Source organism: Phymastichus coffea, unplaced genomic scaffold (assembly GCF_024137745.1).
Source record: "Phymastichus coffea isolate CEN01 unplaced genomic scaffold, Cenicafe_Pcof_1.1 PCOF00006, whole genome shotgun sequence".
NCBI classification, from domain to species: domain Eukaryota; kingdom Metazoa; phylum Arthropoda; class Insecta; order Hymenoptera; family Eulophidae; genus Phymastichus; species Phymastichus coffea.
In genome coordinates this window covers 7,677,112-7,703,562 of record NW_026706817.1, presented here as the reverse complement: position 1 = coordinate 7,703,562, position 26,451 = coordinate 7,677,112, and the positions used below count along the sequence as shown (strand labels likewise).

At 39.3% G+C, this 26,451-nt stretch overlaps 1 protein-coding gene across 1 annotated transcript in view; it reads right to left on the bottom strand.

Annotated features, from left to right (window-relative positions):
* LOC131668536 (homocysteine-responsive endoplasmic reticulum-resident ubiquitin-like domain member 2 protein) overlaps positions 1-26,451 on the bottom strand; it is a 306,905-nt gene that overhangs the window by 110,426 nt on the left and 170,028 nt on the right. The window contains exon 2 of the mRNA XM_058942820.1: positions 24,053-24,321. Within this exon, the coding sequence (XP_058798803.1) occupies positions 24,053-24,282 (230 nt within the window). The 5' untranslated portion in view covers positions 24,283-24,321. The remainder of the gene's footprint in view (positions 1-24,052; positions 24,322-26,451) is intronic.

Here is a 26,451-nt window from a genome sequence, read left to right as displayed (position 1 = left end):
TTGTCCCTTAAACCAACCCCGTAAATGAAACCTCGCGGCCCTCGCCAACACAATCAGTACTGGTAGTAACGAATACGTTGAGCGATGAGAGCGAGAATTGCTATGATTATGTTATTGATGAGAACGTCGGTAAAGTGAACGCGGAGTAAGGGGGTATTGACGATAGTAAAACCCAAGTTCATAGACCGGCCGAGGTGGTGGAGAGTGAATTGCCCACGCCCTCGGAGGCGCTGGTAACGGCAGATAAACCGTCAAGGTATACTCCCAAAGGACCTCCGATAGTCTGAACCGAGGTGGTTCGAACGGATGTTGACGTCGCTTTACCACGCGAGAGCACAGTAGCTAGCGCTATGGTATGCCAAGAGCAAGGCTGTGGAGCCGATGAATCAGTTTCGCTATATTCCCCGGAACAAGAAATGCGCTGGTGGCTACCGGTGAAAATAGGATACTTCCAAATAAGGGCTCTCTATGATCCGGGAGCTTCCACCACAGCAATGGGTAGTAATGCTCTACAGATAGCGTCGGCACTGGGCATCAGGTTGGATACCACCCACGCGGGTACGGCAGCACTGCTAGATGGACGAAAATTGACGATAGTCGGTCACGCAATGTTGCCGTTCACCGTGGGTGATATGACGATGCCGACGAGGATAGTTATACTCCCAACCCCCGTCGATGAATGTATTCTAGGAGTAAATTTTGTTAGATTATTTAGGGCGGTTCTTGATCCTGACGATGATACGTTACTGCTCAAGAAATCACAAACGAAGATGAAACTAGAGGTAGCTAGTTTAGAGGCTGGTCCGAGATTAGCTACGATTGGACTAGCCGAGGTAACAGCCTCTCAACAGGCAATATTGCAGAAGACTATCAGTGAGGCCTTATCGTAGGCCCCAGCGGGACTGGGATGTGCGGCAGGAATCAAGCACGAGATTCGAGTCGGTGATACGAAACCGATTAAGCAGCACTAATATCCAGTGTTACACAAGATCGAGCAAGAAATGCATAGATTGGTAAGAGAAATGTTAGCCCAGGGGGTGATTGAGCCGACAAATAGCGGCTGGTCGAGCCCAGTGGTTATAATACGCAAGAACGATAGCTCATATCTATTTTGTATAGACTTTCGAAAGGTTAACAAGGTCACCGAGCCAAACGCATATCCCCTACCATTTATACAAGATATATTGAGACGTTTGCGAAACGCACGCTATATCTCCACGCTCGATCTTAGTAGCGCATATCACCAGATACCACTCAAACCCGAATCTCAACCCATCACTGCCTTTACCATGCCCGTATTGGGACACTTCCAGTTCGTACGAATGCCATTTGGTCTCTCGTACGCCGGCGTCCAACGGCTAATAGATAGCGTGATCGGACCTGAACTTGGCGATTTCGCCTTCGCCTATTTGGACGATATCATCGTAGTGTCGTTCAAAATCGAAGATCACTTGCGGCATCTTAGAACCGTGTTGGATAGGTTAAGCCGAGCTGGACTCTCGATTAATCGAGAGAAAAGCATCTTCTGCAAGCCGGAGGCTAAATATCTAGGTTTGCTCATTAACCGAGAGGGTATCAGTCCCGACCCAGAAAAGGTGCGCTCTATCGTGGAATACCCCCGACCAGGAAACGTGTGACAGCTGCGTACTTTCCTGGGGGTTGCTTCATAGTATCGCCGCTTCTTGATTGACTTCGTCACACACGCTCAACCGTTAACGAAATTAAGGGGAAAAAATGCGAATATGTGTGGGGACCAGATCAAGAACAAGCCTTCGTCAAACTTAAGGCACTCATGATATCCGCACCATGCCTCGAATTACCTGAACACGACGGACTGTATGTGCTGGAAACAGATGCTAGCGTTACGGGAATCGGCGCCATCCTGATTCAAAGAGTACGGGACGAAGACCGAATCATCGAGTACGCTAGTAGAGTCCTTAACCCGGACCTTAAGGTTTCCGGACCCTGATTGGAGCGGGTGCGCGGAGAAAATCGGGGGCGCGGACGTAAGGGTACAGGCCTTGGCTCGCAAAATGGCTCCTCAAGTACCGTTCGCAGCCAAGATTTGTTCAAAACTTTTGTTATTGTTAAATAATCGAAGTCGGAACAAATCTAGTTGACTATACATAACTTATACACTACTTAATACTACGAACAATATTACAATTAAATACGCCGCAAAGTATAGTTATTATAAATTATGTAGTAATAAAATATAATAAAAATAGAGCGATGCTTGTTATCTCGTACGCTACGTTATACAAATTCGTGGACTAATTTTTTATATTTAGAGTTCGCTAAATAACAGTGAATTTATTTAAATTAACATATATTTTTTCATTTTTTTTCGATTTTCTGCTTAAACTAAGCTCCGGAGCGAAAACTCGATAAGAGGATTTGAATGGCCATCTTCTCTTATCGGCAACTCGGCGCCCTCTGATCACGTGTTTGGAGGCTGCATGCACTTTGTATGCAAGAGCGAGGATGCAAGGGGCTGAAGAGCGTAATATAAAAAGGAATGCACGATTACATGAATTTGGACTTTAGATTCTTATTGCCATTTGGAAATTGCGTTTCCAGATGCTCTCTCTCTCTCTCACTCCCTCTCTCTCTACTACTACTACTACTACTGCTGCTGCTGCTGCTGCTGCTGCTGCTGCTGCTGATGCTGCTGCTGATGCTGCTGCTGATGCTGCTGCTGCTGCTGCTACTGCTGCTGCTGCTGATAATGCTGCTGCTGCTGCTTCAGAAAAATAAAAAATTACTTTAACTAAAGTTGTATAGTTGATGCCATATGTGATAGTTGATGACAAAGAAAAAATCAAATTACTCAATCAGATTGGACGAGATCGAGCAATTACAATGAGTTATCGTACTTGGGAAATATATGAGTATCCAAAATTACCTCCTACATCAAAGCATGTTTGAAGTGCTAATACTTCCAATCAATTAAAAAAGCCTCGCTTTGTTATTTTAGTTTTTCAAACTACACGTAAAAGTTCAGCAACTGTTAATTCTAGTAATTTTGATCATTGTAATATAAGTAATGTGAAGCTATTCCTCTTTCCCGTATGGAAAGCTCAATTTTAATATCACTCAATATAAGTATGCTGTTCTCTACCATATGGATACTAATTTTCAAAGCGCTTACTATGGTAAAAAAAAACGAACCGTTACTCAATAAAAAACGATTTCATTTATAAAGTACCGCTAATAGTTATGGACTGCTCCAAACAAAATGGAAAATAAAAAGCGCACCAGTCGATGTTCGCCTAGAATTTGAAACTCGAACCGATTTTCCTGAAAATACTGCGGCCTACTATTTAATATTACACGATCGAATTGTACAATATAATATATTTAGTGGTGATGTTAAAAAATTAATTTAAAATTAACAAGACATTGTGTAATCATTGTACACAATGCTTTTCAATAAAAAAGAAAATAAAATATATACATTGTTAGAATTTAATACAAACTACCTACAATCTTATGATATAACTGGGGGAGGGGGGGTTGTTGACTATGACGCCCTCTACTTTCAAATGCTGAGGTATGGGCTTGATATAGAACACATGCATGTACTCTCATAACGGCTTCGGTATCTCGTAGATTTCACATTAACTTCTTCATCTTTTTAAATGGATTACGTATTAGATATTCAAGGCTTTCAAGGTTCAAACGAGTCTTTTGTATGTAAAGAACTCGCCTATTTACCTTTATATATTAATACCTTTCCAACTGTGCTTTTCTCTGAACTACCGTATCGTTGGTTTAAACTTCCTCTCATATGTCGTAAAGTGAATAAATTCTTAGAAATGTTTCATCATGGTATATTATGGAGATCTAGCATATAAAATTTTACCACGTGTACTAAACAATCATTCACATAATTCTAGAAATATTTATGTAAAAGGAGTGCAAAAGAAACAGTGGTTACAAAAAATATTACCTAAAGAGTAAGTATAAAAATTATTTTTTGTTAGAAATTAAAATCATTATTAATTAGAAACTTTTTTTTTTTTCGTTTTCCTTTTAAAGAATAATGTTGGATCTTGAAAGCGAGATGTGATGTCCACGATTGAGAAAATTACCTTTGCCATTAAAACATTGTGTGTATATTATTACTATAATCGAGCTAACCTTGTATGTGTCGTTACAAATGTACAAAAATTGTTTATATGGATTAAAGATAGATAGAAGCAATCTGAACTTGAAGGTATCGATGAAGTTGACAATAACATATGGAAAAATTCATCTAAATATTTCGAAATACTTTTGTCAACTAGTGAAAATATAGATTATAGATAGACTGTTCTATATTTAATGTATAATAGAACAATAAATTAATAATTAAATGGAAATTCTATAAGTTTTATTAATTAATATTCGAATAAAATTAACTATGGAGTCAAAAGGTTCCCGAAATCGAAACTCTATAGGTATAAGTTGTTGAATGAAAGAGAGAGAGAGAAGCATCTACACTATTAGGAAGGAATAGGAAAATATTATTACACAAATTTTTTTAGTTATTTTTCCTACCACATGGTTTGGTAGGTCGCGTCGGTTTCCTAATGAAACAGGAATATATGGTAGGGTCCCTTATATTTTCTATACACTTCACTCTTAGTACCACTTTCTGCCTGCTAGTAGCTCCTCATAGTAGCAGCTCTCTCGGCCACAACCCTCTTAGCTGCAGCTGTTTCCTCCGCTGCTCGCTGCCTCGTTAGTCTATCCATACTTTCGAAATCGCACTGTAACTAAAGCAGAAAAAAATATATACATATGATTATATTTATATGTATGTGTGTATGTTTGTGTGTATGTGTGTGTGTATGTGTGTATGAGAAGCATACCTCAATAAGTACTTTCAAAACATGCTGGATATGTTGTTTATGTAGCGGATCCAGCATAATTATATTTAGCTGAAAAGACAAAAAATTAATTAAATAAAAATAAATATACTTTTTATATTTATAATATTTTGAAATAATCATTTTGCTCAAAATTATTCAAGAACAAACTTCCACGATGCAGAGCTATCCGCCGCTCCGATAAGAACGTATAGTTATACGTGTATTCGCCTTTACGTCAGATGATTTCGTTTGAGTGTCTTCTTTCAAACTGAGTTGCACTCACCTTAAGTCACTTGGTTTGTGACACTTGATCTATCTTAGGTGTGACTGACTTTATGCCTAATCCGCTTAATCCCCTAGATAAAATCGGATTAAAACCTAAGCCTATATAAATCGGTTAAACTAATAGGAAATGAAATGACATAAACGGCGAATAAAATTAACTAAGTTTAATCAATAAAAACTACAATCTTTTATGGGCCGAAAGACTAACGCACGCGAATAGGATTTACAATTAATTATTAATATTCGGTGAAAGAGAGAGAGAGAGAGAGAGAGAGAGAGAATTAGAAAATTACCGCGAAAACTAACGCTCGGCACGAATACAAAAAGATTAAAGATCGCGATTGACAAAATACTTTTGAACGTATTTTGTCACGCAACAATAAAGGGAGGTGCATCTACCCTGCGGTGCAATTACGGTGATCAGCCGTAATTGTTGTAGAATTAACAGTGCTCCTCAAATAAACTAGCTACGCTACCTAACTTCCAATCTGCTACTGTTTTTTTATTGTTGCTGCTGCAATGCTGCTTCCTGCTGCCCCTACAATGCTGTTGCACTCACGCACGTAAAAAGATAGTTCCAGAAACTTTAATTGAAACGGCGAAACACAGTGCAAAACGAATTTGCGGTATTCTCGCGAAAACAGCTGAGGCTTAGCTGCCTATATCAAACTCTCGCACGCCTTCTCTCTCTTAATTGTTTGAACTAACACGCGAGTAATAGAATCGCAAACGGATCGATTAATTGAATCGACTACCGTTGCAACACACAGACACACACACACACACACTTACGTTTACCATGAATACAATCATGGCATTGACTGTAGCTATTATTTGAAAATTATTCATTTTTTTCTTCTTTCAAAATCATAAAAAACACGATAAAAAATCACAAAACAACACAATAAATATTCACTTCTTCTAAAAAAGAAACTTTAAAGAACGCGGTTCACTCTCGTCGACAACTGGTGAACAATTACAGGAAAATATTTTCTTATAAAATCAAGGTGTCAAAAAAATCAAGAGGTCATTTCTGCCTTACCTCGTTGAAACTAGGGACACATTTAAACCTTTTTTTTCATAAAAAGAATTTTATTGAATAGAATTAAAGTCGATATCTCAAAAGTGCCCATGTAGTCCAATCAACAGAGACAAAAAAGGCCTGTTTCAGACAAAAAATCCGGGATGGGTTTTCTCGACGAAAATCGCTTCAGTACAATGTAAATAGAAACTCTTGATAAAATGCAACTCCTAATTTTTTGCCAGATTTTTCTTATGAGCGCTCAAAGTTGGCGAAATATGGTTTTTTCAATCTGCAAGCCACGGTATGCATTTTAGCTGAAAAAGTTTGATATAAAAGTTGTAGGCAATAGCAAAAGCTACAATTTGAGCTGTCCTGCAATTTTTTTCGTTTGTTAGTTATTGAAGAAAGCCCCAAAAACCCTTAAAAATGGCCATTTTTACTATATCGAATATTTATTGCAAAAAGAACTTTTTTTAATGTTTATGGCTCTTAAAAGAAAGCTCTTGTGATTCTAAAAAAAATGCATCGTCGCACGACTATTTATTTTTATTAGTTACTGATATATTCTAATTAGTTAATTAAGAGACGTCCAAAGTACGGGGCTGTAAAATTTTTTTGACCGAAGATATCGAGTTGTAAAACAACTCAATCTCTTTGTCAAAACGTCAATTTTAATAAATGATTGGGAACGAATCAAAAAATTAATTTGCAACCCCTAAATTTTGACTTTAAAAAAGTGCGCCTTTTTTCTTTTATAAACAATTAGAATTGCGGCTTCCCTATGCATTATAGAGATTTCTTTTTTAGAAATTCACATATCTGAGATCAAGATGCATATTTTGAAAAAAAAAAAATTGTTTTTCGACCAATAGGAGCCGAGATAATTTTTTTTTTTGTAACGGGGGGAATAAACCTGCAAAATGAGAAATTTATTTAAGAGCAAACTCCCACGATGCAGAGCAAACCGCCGCTCCGTTAACACGTATGTTAGTACGTGTATTCGCCTTAACGTCAGCTGACTTAACTTGGTTGTCTTCGATCAAGCAGAGTTGAACTCACCTTAAGTCACGTGCCTTGTGACACACGATGAGTTTCAAGTGTAATCGACTTTGCTCCTAACACACTTAATCCCCTAGCTATGATCGGATTAAAACTTAAGCCTATTTCAATTGTTTAAACTATTGGGAGAAATCATATGACGAAATCGGCGAATAATTTTAATAGATTTTATTAATAAAAATCTCTACAGTCTTTATCGGGCCGAAAGACTGACGCACGCGAACAGGATTTACAATTAATTAACTTTCGGTGAGAAAGAGAGAGAGAGAGAGAGAAGATACGAAAATTGGCGCGATCTAACGCTCGGCGCGAATACAAAATTATCAACGCTAGCGCGGCTGAACAAAATAATAAATATATTTAGACACGCGATAATAAAGGGAGGTGCACCTACCCTGCGGTGCAATTACGGTGATCAGCCGTAATTGTTGATGTCAGCAAAATATCAACTGCCTCTGTCCTCTGAATAATTGGCTGCGCTGCCTCACTCTGCTTATCAGCTGCAAACTGCTTCCGAATCCCCGTACTTGCTGTAATATCGCTATCACACTCACGCACGAGATTGTCCCAGGAAAACTATTACTCGGCGAGAAAAACTGTGCAAATAAAAATCGGCGATGCTCGTTCGAATACAGCTGAAGCGTAACTGCTAATTTGAAAGATCGCGCGCCCCCTCTCTCTCTGAATTCTTAGAACTAACGCGCGAAAATCAGAATCGCGAACGGTTCGATTAATTGAATCGACTACCGTTGCATTTTGTTTAAATCGCCATTGTTGTAACAATGAAAATTAACAAATCGGTCCAAGGGCATTCGATCGTTATTAAGTTATATTTTCTCATTACGATACAAGGCTTTACATATTTTGGCTTTTTAACAATTAAAATGACGTTTCATTTCCAGCACGAGAAAAGTCAAAGGCCGGAGGCGGTGGTTGGGGGCCTCCCTCGCGCGCTTGGAAATACTGAAAGTCCGCTTTCAAATCGACGCGCTTCCCAAAAATCAGGCTTATCTCGCGAACTATTGCATCAAATTCGATCATTTTTTTAAAATTTGGGGTAGTTTCAAAATTTATTGAGATTGGTGTAGTTGTAATTACTATATTTAGTGCCAATCGTTTATTATTAACTTAATTGAATTCATACATATCAGTGTATGTATAAATTCCAATTAATTATTACTTGCTATCCGTAAATATGGATAAGGATAAATAATAATCAATATATTTTCAATTATTAATAACAATATTTTAATTTATATGCATACGTAGGCTATAGTTTACATGATTTCTTATTTTCTAATCGTGCCTAGTTCTTTTCGGTGCAGACTTATTTATTTCGTTTTCATTGCATTCTTCATTCAACATTACTTCTACAAGACTACTTAAATTATACTCTTCGTTATCAATATGATCATATTCATGTGCTGGAAATGAAACGTCATTTTAATTGTTAAAAAGCCAAAATATGTAAAACCTTGTATCGTAATGAGAAAATATAACTTAATAACGATCGAATGCCCTTGGACCAATTTGTTAATTTTCATTGTTACAACAATGGCGATTTAAACCAAAAAAAAATTATCTCGGCTCCTATTGGTCGAAAAACAATTTTTTTTTTTTCAAAATATGCACCTTGATCTCAGATATGTGAATTTCTAAAAAAGAAATCTCTATAATGCATAGGGAAGCCGCAATTCTAATTGTTTATAAAAGAAAAAAGGCGCACTTTTTTAAAGTCAAAATTTAGGGGTTGCAAATTAATTTTTTGATTCGTTCCCAATCATTTATTAAAATTGACGTTTTGACAAAGAGATTGAGTTGTTTTACAACTCGATATCTTCGGCCAAAAAAATTTTACAGCCCCGTACTTTGGACGTCTCTTAATTAACTAATTAGAATATATCAGTAACTAATAAAAATAAATAGTCGTGCGACGATGCATTTTTTTTTAGAATCACAAGAGCTTTCTTTTAAGAGTCATAAACATTAAAAAAAGTTCTTTTTGCAATAAATATTCGATATAGTAAAAATGCAGGTATCCTGCAATGAGTCCCGATCTGAATCCCATAGAGCACGTCTGGGACATATTGGGCTGCCAATTGCGTCAAAATTATTCCCATCTGAATAATTTAGCAGAATTAGAGAACGCTTTGATAACAGTTTGGCGTCAGATCCCTCAACGGATGATCCGAAATTGCATTTCGAATATGTGACAAAGGTTGCAAGCTGTAATTAGGAGTAGAGACGGGAACACTCGATACCGAACACATACACATTACACGCTTTAGAAAATGAGTTTGGAGTCGTAAAATACTGTGGAGCTGACGAACTACGGGGTCTCATTTCTTCTAAAAATTGCTTACACGACACTGACACATACACCCTTCGGAAAAAGAGTTTGGAGTCGTTAAATACTGTGAAACTGACAAACCACAAGGTCTCATGTTTTCCGAAGAATCAAACACACGTGCGTAAGCACAAAAGAAGCGTCAATCCGACCGTGCAACTTCCACATATTTCGGTATGCTTTGGATAACGCTAATGCCGGCAGTAAATCAGTAATCAATCAGAAATCTTGTTTATCATGAAAACGAAAAAAAAAATTTTTTTTCCAATCAACCATGATAGATTTTTATAAGAAATCTTCTTCAGAAAACGAAACCCCCTGTCCGTTAGCTGGGCGACCAGTAGTTTCAGAGATATCAGCAGTTGATTGAAAAAGGATCCTTTTGCATTAAAAATTCGATATCTCTAAGACAAATGGTCGTATCTGACTCCCACAAAAAGCACATTGAAGCTGAATGAACAGGCTATGCGACCTATGCATTGATCTAGCTCGAAAAAATTTTTTCATGCCCGTAGAGTAAAATAATAAGGTAAAAATTTTAGAAAATTTTTTTTTGTGCTTTATCCAAGAATCGTATGGCTACAGGTGTTTCGAAAAATTTGTAACCAAAAAATTCGAAATCTGGAATCTTCAAGTTTCAAAAGCTATATTTTTTTATTTCCTGTACGACTATTTCTCACTGAAATACAGCCTGTTGAAAATTGCCAAAAAAATTAGAAACTTTTTTTGTTCCTTTAATTTATGTGAGAAGTGTATATTAAATTTAAATTTGATAATTCAAATGAATCAATGGTTACTTTAAGCCGAGACAGATCGCATTCCTAGCAAGTGGATTCATGAACGCATGCAGGCAAGCAAACAGCTCATCATGCGCATAATGCATCACGCGTAAAAAGTATAACAAAGGCTTCCAATTTAATAATCCAACATGGCATATGTCTAATAGATAGAGGAAAACTTAAAGAATAAATGGATTGTTTAACTTTTGATCATTCTTGATCAAGTCGGAAATTATCAACAAATTTGTAGAAAAACGTTAATTTTTTAAAATAATTTGATCAAATTTGAAATGGAAATTTATAATTTGTTTTCACATTTGCTAACAAACTTTTCAAGGAGCTCTTGATTCTCGTTACCAATAATGTATTTTATATTTATTTATTTACTTAAAAAAAACACTAAAGCACTTTGTTATTCAAGAAAAATTTTAAAATAAATGGAATAACTTGTTGAAACATCTATTTTACAATAAAATTCATTTTCTATCTAGCCTCCTATATTGTTGCTATAAAAATAACACAGGCTGAAAAATTTGAAAAAAGTCCTCAACTAGAGATATATGAATGAATGAAAAAACCTATTTATCCTGCAATCAATAATTATTATTAAAAAACGAAATATATGATTTTCTGGAAAAATTTGTTTAAATTATAATTTGCTTGTTTATCAATTTCTCATGAAAAAATATCCATATGTTTTAGGTCTTAGATTTTTTTATTTTATAACATACATGAAATATGTTTCTACTATAAAAAATATTGATTTTTTCGTCGAATATTAATAGTAATCCATCTTAGTAAAAGTTCAAAAGTAAAGAAAAATTCTATTCTTTATTAAACTTTTAATTTTCAGTTTTACTGGGCGATACATACCTCTACCCTTTCATACTACGTATACCCTTTACTTATGAGCATACTGCTTTATCTTACTTACGTATGTAATCTCGTTTAATAAATTTTTATTTAATAACCTATAATTTTTTATTTCAGAGGCATTTTCAATTACTATATAAAAAAATCTTATCTTCGAGATTCCCTGGAAATTATAAATAGCATTAAAGCTTATTATTTGAATGATGCAACAGAATATTACGTAGCGTTATAAAAGAATTGTAACTTAAATTTTCTGATAAATCATCTGTGTTACCATTCAAAAAAGTATTGTGATTTATGATGGATGGCCCACCTTCCACGAGTTCATTTTAGACTTCTATCACCAATTCTGTCGGACGATGGATCTAGAGGAGTTCTATTGTAAGTTGGATCTTCGGCTGCGGAGTGCGACTAACGATGATTGGTCTGAATCTGGAGTACAGACAATATCTCCAAGATAAACCAATTTTTTATTTCTACGATTTTCGCTTCTACTAAGACAGATTAGAGAGGCATTACGATCACGAGAGGAGGTGGTACCTCCCTTTCAAATAAAATTGCTGTTTACCAACGACGCAACAGGCAGAGTACCCACGCACGAGTAAGTGTCGAAGTAACTCAAGTAAGCGAACAGAAGATCAACAAGATCAAATCGAAGAAGGAGAGAAAGGATGCAAGGACCTCAGAAGCATCAGTGTGGAGATGTTCTTCGAGCAGTAACACGGAGTGGGAACAGTATGTGGCACCACTTCAATACTCAACGATCGCAACAATCTATTTCACTAATAACGGTGAAAATCTGCAGGTAACAGCATCGGGGCTGGCGTTGGTGTAAGTTTCGTCACAGCGAAAAAGCCGAATAGAGACCTAAGATTTCTTTATATCGAGATATATTTCCTAGAATCTGCATCATTCTAACGAGAAATTCTATTAACAATTATTTGTTACATATCATTTCTATCATGAGACGTTTAGATTTGAAACTCACATTTTTGTTGTTGCCTACAGTCGAATGTCTGTCCATTTTTCGCAATTTGAAAGCAAGGAAAAACTCGTTTCTTTCAGATTTTTCTTTCTCTTTTAAGTTTTCTATAATGGTCAAATTGGAGTTTTTTGACGGTAATGTAGTAATCTACATGGATTTTGCAATCTGTGCCTAATCTGCATACTCTTTTTTATTGCTTGCACTGCAGTACATCACGTATTAAAAAAACTTGGAATGTTACTAGGATAAATTGGATTAATTAATGGTGATTCTTCCAATTACTTTATAACATTAAAATATAGTTAACTTTTGGCAAATAATCCTCTTTTTTTAAAATATCTGAAAATATTTTCAAAACTCGGCGAGCAAAAAGCTAAAGTTTTTGACAACGAAAGAAAATGGAACTGTATTTACTCTCGATGTACAAAAACGTAAATATTACGACTATGTGTATTAGAATCTCATATAATTTGGTTAAACATGTTAATTAATATAGAAATTATTTCTCTTTCGTGTATAAAATTTAAATTGGAAAATGATTCGATTAAAAGCAAGAAGATTGTACGAGGTGTGTTCAAAAAATAACGAGAATTTTCGTTTTATGAAAAAAATATTTATTTATTCATCTACATTAATGTTGTCGCCTTTAAAGTAGTCCCCTTCGGATACAATACACTTATGCCAACGCTTTTTCCAATCCTCGAAACACTTTTGAAACTCGATCTTTGTAATAGCTTTTAGCTCTTTCAGCGATTCGCTTTTAATGTCATCTATGCTTGTAAAACGACGGCCTTTTAATGTTCTCTTTATTTTTGGAAATAGAAAAAAGTCACATGGAGCCATATCTGGCGAATATAGAGGCTGAGGCATCGTTACAGTTTCGTTTTTGGCCAAAAATTCACGAACAAGAAATGAAGTGTGAGCATGCGCATTATCGTGGTGCAAAAGCCATGAATTGTTTTGCCACAAATCCGGGCGTTTTTTTCGGATTGCTTCACGCAAACGACGTTGAACTTGTAGGTAGTACTGCTTATTGATTGTTTGACCTTGTGGCAAGAATTCATAATGCACTATGCCATTAAAATCGAAGAACACAGTGAGCATAACTTTCACATTCGACCGTACTTGTCGAGCCTTTTTCGGTCTTGGCGATCCAGAATGCCTCCACTGGGACGATTGAGCCTTAGTTTCGACATCATATCCGTAAACCCATGTTTCGTCACCTGTTATAACACGTTTTAGTAGTTCTGCATCGTTATTGACTTCATTTAGCGACTCCTGAGCAACTTCCATTCGCCGCTGTTTTTGTTCGAAATTCAACAATTTTGGAACGAATTTTGCTGCCACAGGTTTCATACCCAAAACATTCGAAAAAATTTGATGGCATGAGCCAACTGATATGCCAACATCATCAGCGACTTCTCTGATTGTGATTCGGCGATCGTTCGTAACCATTTCTTTCACTTTTTTCACGTTTTCATCGGTTGTTGATGTGCTTGGGCGTCCGGGTCGTTCGTCATCTTCAACGTTTTCGTGGCCATCTTGGAAACGCTTATACCACTCATAAATCCTTGCTTTACTCATAGCAGACTCACTATATGCCTTTGTTAACATTTGACAAACTTTACTACACTTTATTTCATTTTTTACGCAAAATTTAATACAAATTCTTTGATCCATTTTTTTTCACAAACGAAAATCGCCGAGCTCGAAAAACACGTCTAACGTTAGCGGCTGCCACTTAAAAAGTAAGCAATGAATATTGCTGAAAATTTTATCGTACTTCAGGGGCATGTGTACCAACATAATAAAAAAAAATTTTATACAAGCAGACTCTCCAAACCCGCGAAATTTAAAAATTCTCGTTACTTTTTGAACACACCTCGTATTCGTACAAATGTAAAACTTGCATTTATTTGTTGCATAACCTCTCTGTACCCAGAGTGTATGTATTACGAGGTCAGTCCGGAAAATATCGGATCTACTTTTATATCTCCGCATTATAGTGTTTGAGCGATTTCTGCAAGACATAAACGTCAATAGTAAAGCCCTAAGAACCTATCAGTTTCTTGCTAAGATCTACGAGGGTGGTCCGATAAGTACTTAGCCTACAAAAGAAAAACGATAATTTTGGAAAAGTGGCGTTATATTTTTCAACATAGTCTCCTTTTAGTTTGATACACTTGGCCCAGCGATGCTCCAACTTCTTTAACCAATCTGAAAAATACGTTTCCTCGAGGTCTGAAAAGTAGGCTTCCGTGGCAGCGATTATCTCCTCATTCGAATCAAATTTCTGCCCGGCGAGTGACTTTTTCAAGTTTGGAAACTGCAAGAGCGGTCAGCCTCCGTGCGCCATGGGCTGGTCTCTGCTAATTTTTCTGGGTTCTTTCTCAGTAAAGAAAGCCGGCGCTGACTTTCACAGGCCGAAGTTCGCGCTAGCTGGGGAAGGTTGACACAAAGAAACGGACACTCTAATTCAATGATATTACATATGGCGATCTCATTTATTGACGCCTTTTCACAAATATCGCTACAAGATTCACTTCGCCGCGGCGAGCGCGCTCGCTCAGCCTTCCCGCGACAAGAGTTCGCGAGATCACGCGAGCGAGATCGCTCAGCATGCGCGATAAAATCGAAATACGCAAATGTCCGTAATCGAGCGAGAGCTGGCGCGAGAGAGATAAACAGGCTTTCGACCCACCGGATGCCGACGGTCCGTCGACAGAGAGACGACGCCGGCGAAAGCGCAGGCCCGCTGGAAACGGCGCCCTGGCGATGACTCGGACTGCTGCAGAAGAGGCCGCAGCACGGCCTTTGCCCCGGGGACGGCGAATGGTCGCTGTTAGTCCGGGCTCGGCTCGGAACACCTGGTTCTCCTGGCAAATAGCAGTCGTACTCCTGGCAGTCGTTCCTCTCTGGCCGAAATGTCCTCTCGTCCAGTCTCTCCTTAGGCGGCCCTAATTACTCGAGAGCTCGCGCCTAACTGCCCTTCCTCTCTCTTAATTTTCCAAGCCTCGCGCGGCTGCGCTCCCACTTCTCTCGCCGTCAAAAATCAGTCAAAAACGCTCTCTCTCTCTCTCTCGCTCTTCTCGCTCTCACTCGCACTCACGGCGACACCTCGCCGATCGTCGCGCTCCTCTCTCCAGATCCTGCAACGACACAAGTATGTAGTCGCTATATAGCGTACACTTGGTCGCTGCGTTCACGCGAGGAGAGTGCCGCACACAGGGCCAGCGAGCATCGCTATAGCCCTGTCACAAAACAAAAAGAAGTCGCACGGGGCTAAATCTGGAGAATACGGTGGATGGGACAGCAGTTCGTAGCCTAATTTGACCAATTTGGCCATGGCGACGGCGGAGGTGTGAGCCGGTGCGTTGTCATGGTGGAAGAGCACTTTTTTCTTCGCCAAATGGGGACGTTTTTTCTGCAATTCAACGTCTAATCGGCCCAATAATTCGGCATAGTACAGCCCTGTGACCGTTTTGCCCCTCTCCAGGCAGTCGATGTAGATCACACCTTGTGAATTCCAAAAAACGGTGGCCATTACCTTTCCGGCCGATGGGTTGGGGCAGTCTTCGCCTTCTTCGGAGCACTTTCGCCGGGTAAAGTCCACTGTTTCGACTGTTCCTTGGTCTCTGGTGTATACCAGTGGATCCATGTTTCGTCGACTGTCACGAAACGACGCAGAAACTCCTCCGGATTGCGTTTAAACAGCGTCAGACATTGCTCTGAAGTTGTCTCACGGTTGCGCTTGTTGTCCAAAGTGAGCAACTGCGGCACCCATCGCGCCGACAGCTTTCTCATGCCCAAAATTTTGTGCAGGACAAGACCCACGCAGTCTTTTGAGATGCCTATGATCTCAGCTATCTCGCGCACCTTCAATCGTCGATTTGCCAATACGAGGTCGTGAATTTTTGTCACGTTATCCTCCGTGGTAGCCGTTTTCGGAGTACCTGAACGTGGCTCTTCAAAAATCGACGTGCGACCACGTTGAAACTCGTTAAACCAATTTTTGACTGTCGCCATCGAAGGAGACGAGTCACCGTACACAGCATCCTAGCGCTTTTTGATTTCGCTGCGCGATTTCCTTTCCAAAAGCAAAAATCGAATCACCGACCGATACTGCTCTTTTTCCATTTTTCAAAAATCAACGGGCACACTTGCTTTCACACGCTCTCAAAAATAAACTACAACTCCGATCCGGCTGAAATCTTGACAGTAACCATCGAGAAGGTTGTACTATGTGATAGAATATTTCTTTTGCGAGAGTGGCGCCATCGGGCGGTGAGGCTAAGTACCTATCGGACCACCCTCGTATTGGACGTATAGTTCATGCGTAACGTGTCTTTGCTTACAAAGTTATTTTTGATTTCGGTGGATTTTTTGATTTTTAAAAATATCTGAAAAATAAATTCAACAAATTTTGCTTTCAACTGGTAAAAACGAGTTTAGAAACTATTTAGATAATGCACAAGGTCTCTGGGAAGGAATGTATGTAAAAGAGTGGTACAATTGTTTCAAAAGAGGCCATACTTTTGTCGCTAGTGATTCCCCTTCTGGTCAGTATTTGACGATAAAAATATTGGATAATATACTGTGTGTGTGACTTGCGATTGAACGAGATCGTCGTATTACTGTGCGGGTACTACGAGAGGAGGTCAATAAGTCTTTACAAAATCCAAGAGATGGCGTTCGTCACGCTTAAATTATGATGTTTTTGGCAAGCAATACTACTAACTAGATATCGTACAAAGTTTCAGCTCGATTCATGAAGTCATTTTTTTAGAGCGTTTGTTGAACCAAACGTTATTTTTTTATTTGTAAAATGGTAAAAACTGAATTTCGAGCGGTGATAAAACATTTTCATTTGAAAGGCCTTACACCAAAAGAAATCACAGTTGAGTTGAACACCGTTCATGGCAAGTCTGCCCCTGTATTTAAGACTGTTTATAACTGGGTAAATGAATTTAAACGCGGCCGTACAACAACAAAAGATCAACCTCGTTCAGGACGCCCCTTAGAAGTGTATATGCCCCAAATGATCAACAAAATCCACAATATAGTGTTGAGTGATAGAAGATTAAAATTTCGAGAATTAGTTGAGGCCACAGGGGTATCAAAGGGTACAATCATTTCAATTTTGCATGAAAAATTGGGGACGAAAAAAATATCAGCAAGATGGGTACTGCGTTTGATCACTGTTGAAAACAAACGAACCCGCGTGGTCACCTCTGAGGCTCTTTTGGCACGCATACGTCGTAATCCGGAAGACTTTTGGCGTTGACTCGTAACTATAGACGAAATATGAGTATACCTACACCACTACACTCCTAAAACCAAAGAACAGTCCAAACGAATGGCTTACCGCAGGAGAACCAGCCCCAAAGAAGGCAAAGTCAGTAAAGTCAGCTGGCAAAATTATGGCCACGGTTTTCTGGAATGCGTATGGAATCATCTACATCGACTACTTGGAAAAGGGCCAGACGATTACTAGACAATATTATCCGTCATTATTAGATGAGTTGAAAGAAAAAATCAGAGAAAAACGTCCTCACTTGAACAAAAAAACATGCCTCTTTCTTCAAGACAATGCTCGAGTTCACACGAGTGCAGTTTCGATGGCAAAAATTAACGATTTAAAGTTCGAATTAATTGACTATCCACCATATTCGCCTGATTTGGTTCCCAATGACTTTTTCTTATTTCCTAACCTCAAAAAATGGCTTGCCGGAGAACGATTCACGTCGAATGAAGAAGTCATCGCCGAAACAAATGCCTATTTTGAGAGTTTTCAAAAATCATATTTTTCTGATGGCTTGAAAAAACTGGAAGGTCGTTTGATAAAATGTATCGACCTTCAAGGTGATTATGTTGAAAAATAAACGCGGGATGAAAGGGGAAGAAGTCGAAAAAAGAGAGAGAGAGAGAGAGAGAGAGAGAGAGAGCTGCGAATGCTGCAAGATGTTGATGATGGCTACGGCTATAACTGCTGCCGTTGTCGCTACCGCTGCTGCTACTGGTACTGCTGCTGCTGCTGCGGAGGATTCCTGTTGAGCTTCCCGATAGTTTCTCCATCGGCTCGTTATTGGCCCAAGTCGGCCACCTGTGAATATCACGCGAGGGTGGGAAACACGAAAGGGCTATTAGACGAGCGGCGATAAAATTAGTAGAGAATAAAAGAGGTAAAGGGGGGGCTTGGCTAGCTGGTCCAAGAAAAGATGCCTCGGTGAGCGGGCTCCTGCTGAAAACCGGGTAGTCGGAGTGGCTCCTTCAAGGTTGCCTTGTTAGCGGGTAGTCTTACGGGTGATCGAAAGTGTTGAAACGCAGTGGCGCATGGTTGCGATGTCATTATACAGATGCATGCTAGCCTACCTCTCCTACGCGGCAATCCGATTGCGAAAGTTACAAAGGGGAGGTAGATTACAGGTTACGCAAAGAGAAAACGCAGATTATCGAGAAAAAAAAGATAAATAAGCCAAAGAAATTTAGAAAATGGTCTACACAAGATCAAGCTGTTATGTTCGCCTACTATTTCTATGTTCCCTTATTACTTGGTCTGCCTAAAGTCAAACTATGCTGCATTCTTAATTGTTATTATGCTCCTATGCTAAACTGTCTGCCAAGGTCAAGATACTCAATATGCCTACTGTTGCTATGCTCTTATGCTAAACTGTCTGCCAAGGTCAAGCTACTCAGAATGCCTACTGTTGCTATGCTCTTATTTTCAATATGTGTACCAAATACCAAGCTATTCAATATTCCTACCTGTTGCTATCTTTCTATCTTATTAATCTGTCCAAAGCTAATTTACTCTATATTCCTACATTCGCTATTTTTCTATTTTATTAGACGACGCGACGATCAATTTATCTATCTGCGCCGACGCTATTCTCATTGCAACACACGAGTAGTTTCTTTTGTTAGGCGCACCGCGATGCGATCGCAGCCCGCACTTACGATAATTACAGGTCGGGTCGAATAGTCGGTCAGAGCACAAGGCGACAACTTATCACGCAACCGCAGATTAGCCGTGGGTCGATCAGAATGATTCACAGATCCGCGGGGCCTTCTCTCTTTCCGCGCATTCCCGTTTACGATTCAAACATAATGGGTACTTTCCGGTGCCGTAAGTTCTCCGGTCCGTGGCTCTCGCCCTTGCCTCTCGTTCTCGTCCGCACTAGTAGCACTTAATACTTTTGTTGGCTTGCAATCTTGTTCATCACGTCCGTCCACGGCTGCCCTTCAGGGAAATTGGCCACGACTAACGCGGTGTCGTATTGCGTACCTTCGGTTACATCTCCTTTTTTCTCGCGGATTTTTATCCTATTGGTAGAAAATGTCGTCAATCCGATCAACAGTCTATTTTGTTAAGTTACTGGTTAGTTAGTTAGCGTTGATTTTATCCTTTTCGTTATCTTACCCCTATCTCCGTTATCATTGACTTGTCGGGAGTGCGCGCGCCGATCGGTCTAGCGTTACCCATCGTTTGTCATCTGTCCTTTTTTCTCTCGCGCTCATCAGTCCTACCGGTCACCCCTATTCCCATATCAGCATCCCCTCTCACGTCTACTCTATCAGTGTACTCGCTCGCACTTATGCCCCCCCCCCCGCTCTCCCTGGCTCATATTCGTTGCCGATCGCGTCACAATATGGCCGCCGCTCGGCTACCACGTTAACGTTGCTTCCCGTCGCCGCTCTCCGTGACTGCCTCTCGGTGTTTGGAAGATCGGCCAGTGCGTGCGTATATGTGGGTTGGGTGTGTTCGGCTGCCCTTTGGATGTGTTAATTGAGTGGCAAGCGGTGTTAGTGTTCATGTGGTGCTTCTCCTTGCGAGGTCAGCTACCAGAATCAGCTGATTTCGGTTGCGAACTTCTTCGTCGTCTAGCTTCTTGGGGGAGCATCGGTCCGGGTGTGTAAGTTTGGAGCGCATCGGTCGGGGGGTCCTGAGAGATAATAATTCGCGAGGTCTCGAAGAGGTAACTAGGCGTATGTGAGCTAGTGAGATCAGCTGATCGGTCAGTTGCACCCTCTTGAGCGAAGAGGATTTCATAAGTCGGGAGTTGCGTAAAAAATAATTCATAATTCATAAACAAACAAAATGTTTCATAAAGATAGACAAAAAGTATTAAAAAACAATATAATTATAAATTTTATTTAGACCGGGGTGCTTCCGCCTTTCCATAGTACGCTACTGATATAAGACACTCGGTAACGCTGTTTTATTCGATGGTATAGTATAGTGAAAGAACACACGACTGTTGCTATGTGAAGTGTTATTGTAAACAATAAAAATAATACTTGGAAAGGGACTGTTGGAAAAAAAAAGGAATAGTACATTACGATACAAGTGCTGGAAAAACTGGGATTCCGGGAAGCACACCGGCTCCTCCAAGACCCGTACCCAGGAGAAAGGACGTCATCCCACCGGAAACCTTCCAGAGAAGAGGAGGTTAAGAGAATCCAGAGGAGTACGGGAGATCTGCACCAGTTCGACAGAGGAGTCGAAACGGATCATCTGGCACCGGTCCTCAATTATCCTCAGGGCTCTCCATAACTTAAGATGTTGAAAAAATTGTCCGCGGATGGAAATTGAGGTTTACGGGCAATAGGGCACAGAGCGTAGATACGTTTCTGTCGAGGTTGGAAGATCTGCGCGTCGGCGCAGGGCTGACTGATGGTGGTTGTGGGTAGACATAGGTGACTTTAAAATTAGAGCACTCTATGATACCGGCGCCTCATCTACGGTCATAGCTAAGAATGGCATCGGACTTAATGTGACCAGGGCTGGCGATGCAAGGCTCGCCGACGGGCGCCCATACCTCATAATTGGTCACGTGATGTTCGCCTTTAAGGTAGGGGGATCACAAAGAAGATAAGAGTCGCCATTGTGCCCCTGCTCACAGATGACTGGTACGTAGGTGCGAACTTTATAAGAAAGTTCCGCACAGTTTTGGACCCCGATGAGGATGAGTTATGGCTGAAGGACGCCCAGGTAAAAGTACCAATGGAAGTGGCTGGAATTGATGGTACGGCATTTCTCGCACCGGTAGGACTGTGGGAGGCCACGGAAACACAGCTTGAGGAAATCGAAGACCGCGTCAGAAGATTGATTCTTGACGGAGGGCAGGCTTTAGGCTGTGCCGTGGGGATTGAGCATGAAATAGATGTTGGAGGTGCTCGACACATCAAACAGAAGTACTACCTAGTTTCTGATAGGGTGCGAGAGGAAATGCACGTGCTGGTCAAGGATATGCTGGAAAAAGATGTAATCGAACCAGTGACCAGCGGATAGCCAAGTTTAGTGGTGATGGTAAAGAAGGCTGATGGAAAGTATAGGTTTTGCGTGAATTACTAAAAGTTAAACGCAATCACCAAACCTGATGCCTATCCTTTACCATTATGAACGACATCCTAAGACGGATAAGGGATGCGAAGTTCATATCCATGCTCGGCTTGAATAGCGTGTACCATGACATTCTACTAAAAGAAGAATCGTGTCCGATATCAGCGTTTACAGTACATGGATTGGGTCACTCAATTCAAGAGAATGACCTTTGGACTGTCATACGCAGGAGCGACCTTCCAGAGGTTGATGGATAAGGTGATAGGCCCGGATATTGATCCATTCGCTTTTGCTTACCTCGACGACGTAATAGTGGTTTCGTCGTCATTCGAGGAGCATAAGCGGCACCTAGAAATAGTATTAAAGAGAATTATAGGTACGGGCCTAACCATCAACAAAACCACAAGCCACTTCTGTAAGACGGAAGTTAGGTACTTGGGAGTTCTTTTAAACCAGGACGGAGTAAAACCAGATCCCGAGAAGATAAGACCGATACTAGAGTATCCAACACCCCGGACTGTCTAACAGGTGAAGCGATTCATGGTGACGTCATGGTATAGACTTTTATACCCGTCATGATCGCTGAACCTATAAACCGCCTGACGAAGAAGAATGTACGTTTCTCTTGGGACGAGGAGCAAGAACGAGTTTTCATGAGGTTGCAGGAGGCGATGACTTCCGCCCCAATACTGCAATCACCCGATCCTAGCAGTGAGTTTGTACTACAAACTGATGCCAGCGACAGTGGGATCGGGGAAGTCCTCACGCAGGATGTCGATGGACAGTGTGATCGAATACGCCAGCCGATCACTCTATAGCGCTAAGAGAAATTATACAGTCTCCAAGAGAGACTGTTTGGCAGTTTGGGCCATTGGGAAGTTCCGGCCGTACATTGATGGGCATCACATCAAGGTCATCAGTACTCATAGTTACCTGAAATGGCACCACAGAATGAGAAATCCCACGGGAAGACTAGCGCGTCGAGCGCTAGCATTGCAAGGCAATGTCTTCGATATCGAATATCGACGGAGAGATATTAATGTGGTGCCGGACGCATTGTCTAGGGCCTATGAGGAGGAGGGTACTGAAGGCAGTGCCATAAATAGTCGACCGGAGACCACTGATGCCTGGTATTTATAACAATACCAGGAGGTATGCCAAGAACCACATTCACACCCCACATGGAAGATAGTTGGGGGAGGCTGTATCACTATTAACCTGATGTGGACGGTGAAGGATCCATCGACAACGAGGAAGCCTGGAAGCTTGCGGTGCCTAGAGAGAAAAGGTACCAAGTGCTCCGTGATGTCCATGATGCTCCATGATGTCTTGATTTTATTCACCATATTAGGTTATTTCTTTTCCCTTTAGTTTAACGGATCCATCACCGGATATTTTTTTAAACCGATTTCATCTAGGGAATAATGGAAAGAAACATTAGCCTTTTTACACCTAAGAGAAAGCAAGTCTCACAAGTCCGGTGACTTAAGGTGAGTTCAACTCTGTTGGAAAGGAGACATTAGAGCGAAAGTATCAAACGTAAAGGCGAATATACGTATACTCATACGTGATTAGCGAAGCGGCGGTTAGCTCTGCATTGTGGGAGATTGTTCTTAAATAAATCCAAGTTGCATCTGTTAATCCACCCCGTTACATATTTCATAACTATTTTTTCATAAATGATATTTAAATGTCTAACTTCTTATTTCTTGGTATAATACAAAAGATTCATTTTTTTATTTGAAAAACTATTTAGTAAAAAGTAGCATATCATGCAAGTTCATAATTTGCACCATTGTTGTCGACTAACTCTGGTACGACCTGGCATATGATGGAAATGCGCAATGACTACTGATAAAAGGTCCGAGTGAAAAATGTTTATCTTTGTAAATTATTATTTACATATTATATTATTTACAAAAAAAAATTTAACCAGTCTTTGAAGTTTAAATCGGTAGGTTAAATAAGTTAGTGAAAGATTTTGAACAATTTGAAACGAAAAAATAACATTTGTTTTTTTTATAAGTGATATTCTAATACTATTCATTCTGATAGCGATATTTCCTCATTTGAACAACGTAAAATTCAAATTGGTCGACTATTTGGACACTAAAATTTCGAATTTTCCGATGATTCAAACCATAAAATTTTGAATGAGAGTTCGAATTATCAAGGTCTTTTTACACGCGTAAGTACAGAAATGTCACGGGACCGACACAATTACCGAGGAATTCAAATTATCGGTGTTCGAATTAACCCAACCCAACCCAACCCTTCATAGTCCTTACTTTCTCTATCGTCACATGATAAACAAGGACAATATAACACTAAGCAATTTTAATGAATAATGTAATAAAAGTCGATGAGCAACTGTAACGTATTTTTAATTTGAAATTGATCGTATATAAAAACGTTCGACAATCCTAGTGATAAATGTAATCAATATGTATAATATTTTTTGTTCTAAATATTAATGTTGTAATAATATATATTTTACTTACAATTGTCCATAAATTCTAACAAAATGTTTATGTGCTGTATGAAACCAAATCATCTGTACCGGACTTAGCTCGCACAAGTTGTGGCATAATTTTTTTTTTAACATAATTGACTTTGGTAAAATATGACTCATTTCATTTCTTTTTAAAAACTTCGATGCAGGAATGAAACAGACATTGCAGAAGTCGGGATCACTATAAGGGCCATGCATGATAGTTTTGGCATATGCCATTAAAATTTTTGAGCCTTGATAAAATTTATTTATTTGATCCTATAACATAAAAAATGTTTAAGTTTAACAGTATCAAATATTTTCATATCAGTTTTTACATAGATTTAATATATTAGAGTCATTTCGTGAAAAGCTTCATTTAATAAATTATTGATGACTTGAATTATCTTAAGTTAAGAAACGAAAAAGCCATTGCTAACGCAAACAAAACATTTGAAGAGAGAAATACTGATAAAATAAGCTTTCTTATTTAAGAAAAAATAGTAAATAGAAAATTCAAATTACACCAGCCGACAAAATTTCAAAATGGAAAAAAATCCAGAAAATGATGGTATATTTCCGTAGATTTAGAATTGATCACCTAAGATCCTCAAGATATTCTAACCTAAAATTACATACATCACAATATTTTACTTTGTTCAATGTTATGTAACATAGTGAATACATTTTTTTTTCAAACCCAAGTAGAATCATGAAAAAGCAGTACTCTGCCGATTAAAACCCATTTTTCGAATCAGAGTTATCTTAGTTTTCTGCGAGATATCATTGATTGAAATTAAGTGTTTCAGCCATTTTACCACTAAATTAAAACAGCCAAATCGCCATGCTTTAACTCGCGACCCCTGTAACCTGTAACCATCTAACCCAACTTCCGATTACCTTAGCCATGGACCCCTGTAACCTGCACGGTTAGAACTCTAGAACTTTGAACCCTCATTGATTTAATCCAACCCCTGTAACTTGTGACCTTAACCCAGCCCCCGACCCTTGTAACCAATGATATTTATATTTTTGCAAATCTGCTAAAATACTTAATATGAATTAATGATATCTTGATAGAAAATAAAGATAACTCTAATGCAAAAAATGGGTTTTAATGAGAAGGTACTGCTTTGTCATAATTCGACTTGATTTTTATTCATATTTTTAGGTTAGAAAATCTCATAAGTCTTAGATATGCATCAATTTTGAAATAGATTCGGATTCACATTTTCGAAAACCTTTACAAAATATATTATCGTGTTTCTGGATATTCTGGGATGTCAGCCTGTGTTATAGAATGTATTAAATTATTCAGTTCTTTTTCAATTGTTAATCCTTACTTAAGAATATGTTCATAGTGATACTTTATCTTTTTTAAAGTGGTCGAAAACGTAGATATACAATTCAATTTTTTACGTAAAATTAGAAAGATCTGATGGTCGAAAACATTATTTTATATAATGTAGTACTTAAAATTAATTTTGTAACTGACAGCGATGGGGTGCAGAGTGAAAATAAATCAATACACTTCAAGAACCTTTATTACAAAGGTATTGAAAAACAAGGCAGGTGGAGTTGATAAAATAAAATAAAGTATATTGAAAAGTATTATACATTATAATTGAAATCTGTGCATGCCTATTTCATTGTGTATAGTGTCGCATAAAACCGCGTCTCCGGTAATCATGCCGCAGGTCGCTGCCGCGACCCTTGATGAAAGAAGCTTTATAATACATATTTATTTGATGCATAGAATAAGCAATCTGACCAGATCAACTTAATCTTTAGAAATGGTTCCGGTTTATAAAACAGAATTGAAATCGGACGTATAAAAATTTATAAGTCATTATTGCTAATATCAACCATTGCAAAAATATTAGAAAAGATTATTTTGCAACGATTACCGAAAATCGTTCTACTCGCGCTAGGTTAATAAGCGGCTGAACTGGAAAAGCCGAGATCGGTTCGCCAGAGAGAGAGGGCGCGTAGGGGCAATGGCCGGGAGGGGAGAGTTCAACAGGCAGTATGACTGTGTCACTCAGTCCGTCCGCATAGAGCTAACCCTTTTCCGAGCCGTTATCGCGTTTTCTTTTGGTGGTGCGAGGCTAGAGGTGAGAACTTTAGTGCGGCGTGCCGAGTGCAGCAATAGCAGCAATAGCAATAACAGCAGCAGCAGCAACAGCAACAACAGCAGTAGTAGCAGCCGTAGCAGCAACAACAACAACAGCAATAACAGCGGAGAGCGGCGAGTAGCGGAGCAGCTAATTAGCGACGCGTGCTTCGGATACGGTTGGCCACCGTATCCTCAACTATCTCGCGGTAGGTGCACCTTCCTATTATTGTTGATAGCGTGCGATCCCGCGCAGCGTGCGCGAAGAGATAAATTGTTGCGTGCGAGCGGTTAGT